The 6,259-nt window shown below is 43.7% G+C and overlaps 1 protein-coding gene and 1 long non-coding RNA gene across 2 annotated transcripts; one reads left to right on the forward strand and one right to left on the reverse strand.

Annotated features, from left to right (window-relative positions):
• Nucleotides 1-1,597: 1,597 nt before the first annotated feature.
• On the forward strand, nucleotides 1,598-3,409 carry LOC146684702 (uncharacterized). The gene is made up of 2 exons (XM_085444010.1): nucleotides 1,598-1,961; nucleotides 2,854-3,409. Exons 1-2 carry the CDS (start codon nucleotides 1,609-1,611, stop codon nucleotides 3,095-3,097), a joined length of 597 nt encoding a protein of 198 aa, XP_085300136.1. The 5' UTR covers nucleotides 1,598-1,608; the 3' UTR covers nucleotides 3,098-3,409.
• On the reverse strand, nucleotides 3,155-4,814 carry LOC146684703 (uncharacterized). The gene is made up of 2 exons (XR_014917182.1): nucleotides 4,514-4,814; nucleotides 3,155-3,717 (listed from the first exon to the last, which is right to left on the reverse strand). It is a non-coding gene; the product is annotated as an uncharacterized LOC146684703 (long non-coding RNA).
• Between the last annotated feature and the right edge of the window lie 1,445 nt (nucleotides 4,815-6,259).

Below are 6,259 nucleotides of genomic sequence, written 5' to 3' on the forward strand. Positions count from 1 at the left end.
AGTAGGTGGTCGTCTCAGACGATGCCATGATTTGGAAGCTGCTGTGATACATCCAGTAGTATTGGACCCTAAACATCCAGTCACCAGACTACTCATCCGACAGGCTGACAGTGATTTGAAACACCCAGGAGCAGAGAGATTGTTTGCAGAGTTGAGAAGGAAATACTGGATTCTTCGCGGCCGTGAAGCCGTAAGAAGCGAACAGCGCTCCTGCCCTGAGTGCCAAAAATGGAGAGCCCAACCTGCCAACCCAAAGATGGCTGACCTTCCCCTTGCACGCCTACGATTACATCAGCCAGCCTTCTTCTCAACAGGCATCGACTGCTTTGGGCCAATGCAGGTGAAAGTTGGTCGGAGAAATGAAAAACGCTGGGGCCTGCTCTTCAAATGCTTGACGACTCGTGCCATTCATATTGAGGTGTTGTCTAGTATCAACACCGACTCATTTCTAATGGCATTAAGAAGATTTGTCTCTCGTCGTGGGAAACCAGCTGAGATACTGTGTGACCAGGGAACAAATTTCCGAGGTGGGGACCGGGAGCTCCAGGAAACTTTCAAAGCCCTGCATCCCTCTTTACAAGGCAAGTTAGCAGAGCAGCAGATCAAGTTTCGATTTAACCCTCCCAGTTCTCCCCACTTTGGAGGATCCTGGGAGCGAGAGATCAGGTCCATAAAGGCAGCTCTGGCCTCCACATTGGGCTCACAGGTTGTAAAAGAGGAAATACTCCAAACAGTGTTGATCGAGATCGAGGGAATACTCAACTCGAAACCTTTGGGGTACGTGTCATCAGACGTGGCTGACCCAGACCCCATTACCCCAAATTTGTTGCTGATGGGGCGGCTAGACCCTTCCCTACCCCAAGTGATATACCACGACTCAGAACTCATTGGACGACGATCATGGAGGACCTGTCAGGTGTTATCCGATCGCTTCTGGACACAGTTCATACGCCACTACCTGCCTACACTGCAGACACGGTCAAAGTGGCAGAAAGACACTGCTCCGATCCAGCTGGGCACTGTGGTGATGATAGTGGATCCCCATCTTCCCAGAGCATCATGGCCTGTTGGGAAGATCAACAGGGTATTCCCCGGAGCTGATGGTTTGATCCGATCTGCAGAAGTGGACGTAAAGGACCGTACCTACGTACGCCCAGTGAGCCGCCTTATTCGACTACCTGCAGTACCAGAACAAAATGGACAGTAAATGACATTCTGCAAACTTGCGAGGGCAAGTTTGGGGGCGGCTGTTCTGAAGGCAGGACTGTGATGCAGTTTTCTGCCTCGCCACTAGAGGGCGCGGCCGTTTTGTGAGTAATGTTTGACTGGGATGGAAAATGGTGTTCATGAAGGCAGTGTGAATCACAAGTTATGCTCGGGAGCAGTTTATGTGGGTTCAATGAGAGTGTGCGTCCATAAGACTGGTGAGTTACAGGATATTTCTTGTGTAACGGTGTGTTCACACCGAACGCGATGGACGCGAATAAAACGCCCCAAACGCCCCTAATTTGACGCGTGTACATTCGCGTCTCAACGCGTGTCCAAGAAAAATCCATCGCGCGTCAAAATATGATATTTTGACGCGCATGAACCGGAAATGTGGGAGGAATGTGGGAGGGAGTTGTGCCAGACTGGTATCTTTGCAAGATGGCAGCTATCGAGCTAGCGCTTGAAGAGAGAGTCTCCCTTCTCTATGTACTGTGGAGAGCAGAGCAGCAGCGTAAAAGACGTCCTCGCCGTACCTGGGTCCATCAGGTCCTCCAGAGGCATGAGCAGTTTGGTGAGTTTCACCACTTGCTCCAGGAGCTGCGCCTGGATGACGGCCGATTCCAGCGCTATCACCGTCATTCACTCGGCCAGTTTGAGGACCTGCTTTCCCTCGTCGGTCCCAGCATCGCCCGCCTAGACACCAACTACAGGCGCTCAATCCCACCTGCAGAGCGCCTGTCCGTCTGCCTGAGGTTAGTAAAACTATTTAATACGGTAGTCCTTTATTGATATCTGTGCTAATATGCTAATCCATCCAGTTATACACTGCTAACATGGATGTGCTATGCTAACAGTGAATGCTGTCGGTGTTTACTGAAAGCAAACTGTGGTACAGAGACGACTCTTTATAATATTTCTAGTGATACTCAGAAGGTCTCATCAAGTCCCGATTTAATTCGATTTATGCTGTTATCAGTGTTTGAATGATAGCATGGCTGTGGTGTCACATCAATGTATGCGCTCGGTGTTTGCTGATATCAAACTGTAGCATTAGGACCACTGAGTTAACCTTGTAGTGATACTCACTCCTTTTTATTTAGACCTGGTTTAATTCTGGGATAGTTTAATATTTGTATATAATCCCTGCAGCTGTCAGACTCTATAGCAGGGGTCACAGCCTTTATTAAAACAGAGTTAGATAAAACTGTGAACAGTTTGGTTCATCTCTAGTTACATGGTTCTATCTTGATAAGCTATGTCTTATCACAGATTAATTTTTCAAAAATATTAACAATGATTTAAGCAAGGAAAGGGCTACATGTCAACATACAACTCTTTATTTCTATTAATGTCTTACTTCATTCCTACCTGATTGACATGTTTAGGAATTGTGAGTGATTGGCTCACTGTAGTTGTGAAAGTTGCTACCAATCAAATTATGATATGTTAAAGTTAAAACAAAACACAACTGTTTTAGATATTATCTAATATACATTTTGTAATTATCCTTATAATTACAAAAGGTTTTATGTAAGATTCATGTTTTGTGATTTAAATCTGACATCACAAAAGTATTTTGGAATTTGAATAATGTATTTTGTAACTGCAGTACACATAATACTGATTTTGAACAATTTTGTCCAGGTTCCTTGTCACCGGGGACTCCTTCAGGACCATCGCGTTCAGTTTCAGAGTCGGTGTGTCAGATCACCCCCCAGGCAGCGACGTCCATCTGGGACTGTCTAGTGGACGACTTCATGGCTGTGCCTTCACCTGGAGACTGGCGGTCCATCACAGAGGGATTCCAGGAGCGCTGGAACTTTCCTCTGTGCTGTGCAGCTCTGGATGGGAAGCACATCCAGACAAAGGCACCCCATATATCATATAGGAGACACACACATTGATATACACTAAATATTCATTTCATTTCTTTTTTGTGGTGCCCAAATTGATGCACCTGCTTGATTTTGTTTAAACAATTATTGCACACTTTCTGTAAATCCAGTAAACTTCTTTTCACTTCTCAAATATCACTGTGTGTGTCTCCTGTATGATATTTAACTGACATTTTTTATTGTAACAACCAACAATTTATACAGGAAAATAATGTCTATTAACAAGGTTGCCCAAACTTCTGCATCCCACTGTATCAGTATATTTTGTCATTAGTATAATATGAAATAAATTCTACATGTGTCAAGTTGTGTGCCAACATTTGCTGTGTAGTAGAACTGAGACATTAGTCATTATAAACATTTATTTGAAATAATATTAAAAGTCTCAAACAGAAAAACATTAAACATAAATATATAAAATATAAGAATTTACAGAGAGACAGGAATAAAAAGGACCAGCTGCTCTCCAGAGCAGGAACAAGGCTGAGGAGGAAATGCTCCATTGGAGACTGGTGTGGCCTCTTCAGGGACTCCAGGATGGCCAGCTCCACCGCCGATGGACCGTCCTGGGACCCGTCCCTCATCTGCCTCAGAGCCGTCCTCCTCTGTGGGCCTGTAAAACAGCACAAAACACAAAGAAATGAGAAGGCTGCTACTAGATTTTAATTTCAACATTGAAAAAAAAAAAAAAAACAATAACAGGATATAATCAGATTGGTTGTAGATATTTAGTAAAGGTGATCACAAGGGAATCCCACCGACTAAAAAGGTATCAGTGCTTGCTGTACATATCTGTGGGTGCAGCAGCAGGAGCTCAGGGACTGGGGATGCTCTGCTGCAGAATCAGTTGGTTCTATCAATACAGTATTAAATGTTAACAGGTTGGATATAATAATCGTAGAGTAGACAGTGGTCCCTCATTTATTGCAGGGGTTCTCAGAATAACTAGCCCCTGGTCACAGTTCTCACAATTGATTCTCAAAGTGCAAACCTTTGTAGATTGCAAAACGTAAAAGTATTATTATGCGCGGTTTGTCTTCATCTGCCCGCCACTTTCGTGCGCCTTTTTCCGAATGAGGCTCATAGTTATGGGTGTTTTTGTGCTGTTTTTTCTATTGGACGCGATGGTTATCAAAACCAAACGTGATAAATTTGGCAAGTGCAGGAGATTTGTCAATCAGGCTGCAGAATGCAATGCTGTACTGTGCAATAAAAAATCAGCGAAAAAGCAAAGCAGTGACCACTGTGTGCTGTTTATTAATAAACAATAAAATATATTCCTAAATGACAACATGCATAAAAGCAGAACGGTATTTGTACGTCAGTGGGAAAATAGCGGTGGCTTGCTAGCTTTTGTGCGGCTTCCCTGGGTCAGTGAAAACTTTCAAAAGAGAAATGAATGAACTTACCAGGTTGCCCGATCTCTTCACATATCTTCCTCCAAGCTCGGTCCTTTTTATTCCTGTCTCGGTACTGAAAGCAGCTGGTGTTGTACAGCTCCGAGTTGTTTGCTACCGCATTGATTAGCCTTCCCCTCCATTGAAGTATGAAAGGCTTTGGCTGGATCTGCCCCTTTGACCTAGGTAACAGCCACGTCACCAGGCTCCTGATTGGTTGTCGCGGCGCGATTTGACGCTGGAGTTCAGATTTTTCCAACTCGAGCGGTAGACGCGAAACGCGCGTATGCACAAAATGCAACACAAAAACTCACGCGCGTGGTTTTATTCGCGAGTGAAACGCGCCAGACGCGCTACACTGACGCGCGTTTCACGCGTTTTGGCGTTTTCGCGACGCAAATCTGCTTCCGAATTTTCGCGGGACCCGCAATCGCGGGTCATCGCGCCTTTCCATTGACTTTACATGTAAACCTGACGCTCTATTCGCGTCCATCGCGTTCGGTGTGAACACACCGTAAGAAGGATAGCCTGTATGTTTCTTGCTCTGGACGTCCTCTGTTTGTACATTTTCTATAAGCTAAGTTATCGCTAAGCTAAGCGGGCTAAGCTAAGCTAAGTTCGCCTAGGCCAAACTGAGTTCAGTTTGAGTTGGGGATTTGTTATGTGTATTTGCCTTCTTTAGTTGGCATCATAAGTGAGTGGGGCACAAGAGTTAAGTGATGGGAAGATGTTTATTTTCTTTGTTGTCAAATATGGTTCAGACTATAAGTAAAAGCCGCCAGCTTAGTATTAGGGCCTATAAGACAAGTATGTGGCTGTAATATGTTATATGGTGATTATTGTTGTCTATAATTTGATTGTAATTTGTGTTCTATTTTCCATTCTGTTTGTAGAACCACACACACACACATACCCACACCCACGCTAAATCTGCCATTAAAGAGCTGAACGATCATCCCCTGTCCTCGTTAATTTCTGGAGGGTCATAGTGGCACTTGACCTGTGCACACCCTGCGATCACCACCGTAGAACTGAACCTCATATCAGAAATCATCATAACATTCTGTTAAGAAAGAAAGTACGTAATTCCTGTTGTCTGTTGCATAGTACACAGTGTATGCCAGATGGCCATTTTGTGTCTACATATTTTCAACAAGAGAAAAACAATCAAAATTCTGATATAATACTAGTTATACCAGGGGTGCTATATTGTGTGAATTATCACATTAAAAATGTACAATAGTTTTATTTGACATGGTCAGTAGTTCTTGAAGGAAGTGATTCATTTTAAGCACAACTGTGAGTGTTTCAGCTTAATCCTTTAAGTCATTAGCAGAGATCAGACTTGTACAGGAGAATGCCGTTAATGAAGACTAAGATAAAAGAGCAAATTTGACACTACAGAAATAAAAGAGCAGAAACAACTGGCAAAACAAAGGCTTTTTCTGCGGCATCTCACACTGCTTTGAGTTGTAGAGTGGCTTTATTGGTCTTTTAAAGCTCTTCCTCTCTTCAGGAGTGTAAATTGAACATGCAGCCTTTCCTGGGCCACTGTTTAATTTCCTGTAACATAATAAACAGCCTATTTATTACAGCTGGAAGAGCAGTGCTTCTTCGCAGAGAGCCCTCACTGAATGCTGCTGCAATCTCTAGTTTTCTGCTCATTTCCCTACAGCTAATGGAAAACTACTATTATCAGTATACTCGGAGGATCCTCTTAATACATGTGTATTTAGCTGCCAACCATATTAATCAAAC

Source organism: Copadichromis virginalis, linkage group LG20 (genome assembly GCF_057382275.1).
Source record: "Copadichromis virginalis isolate Kocher_CV1m ecotype Utaka linkage group LG20, C_Virginalis_male_GT1.1, whole genome shotgun sequence".
NCBI classification, from domain to species: Eukaryota; Metazoa; Chordata; class Actinopteri; order Cichliformes; family Cichlidae; genus Copadichromis; species Copadichromis virginalis.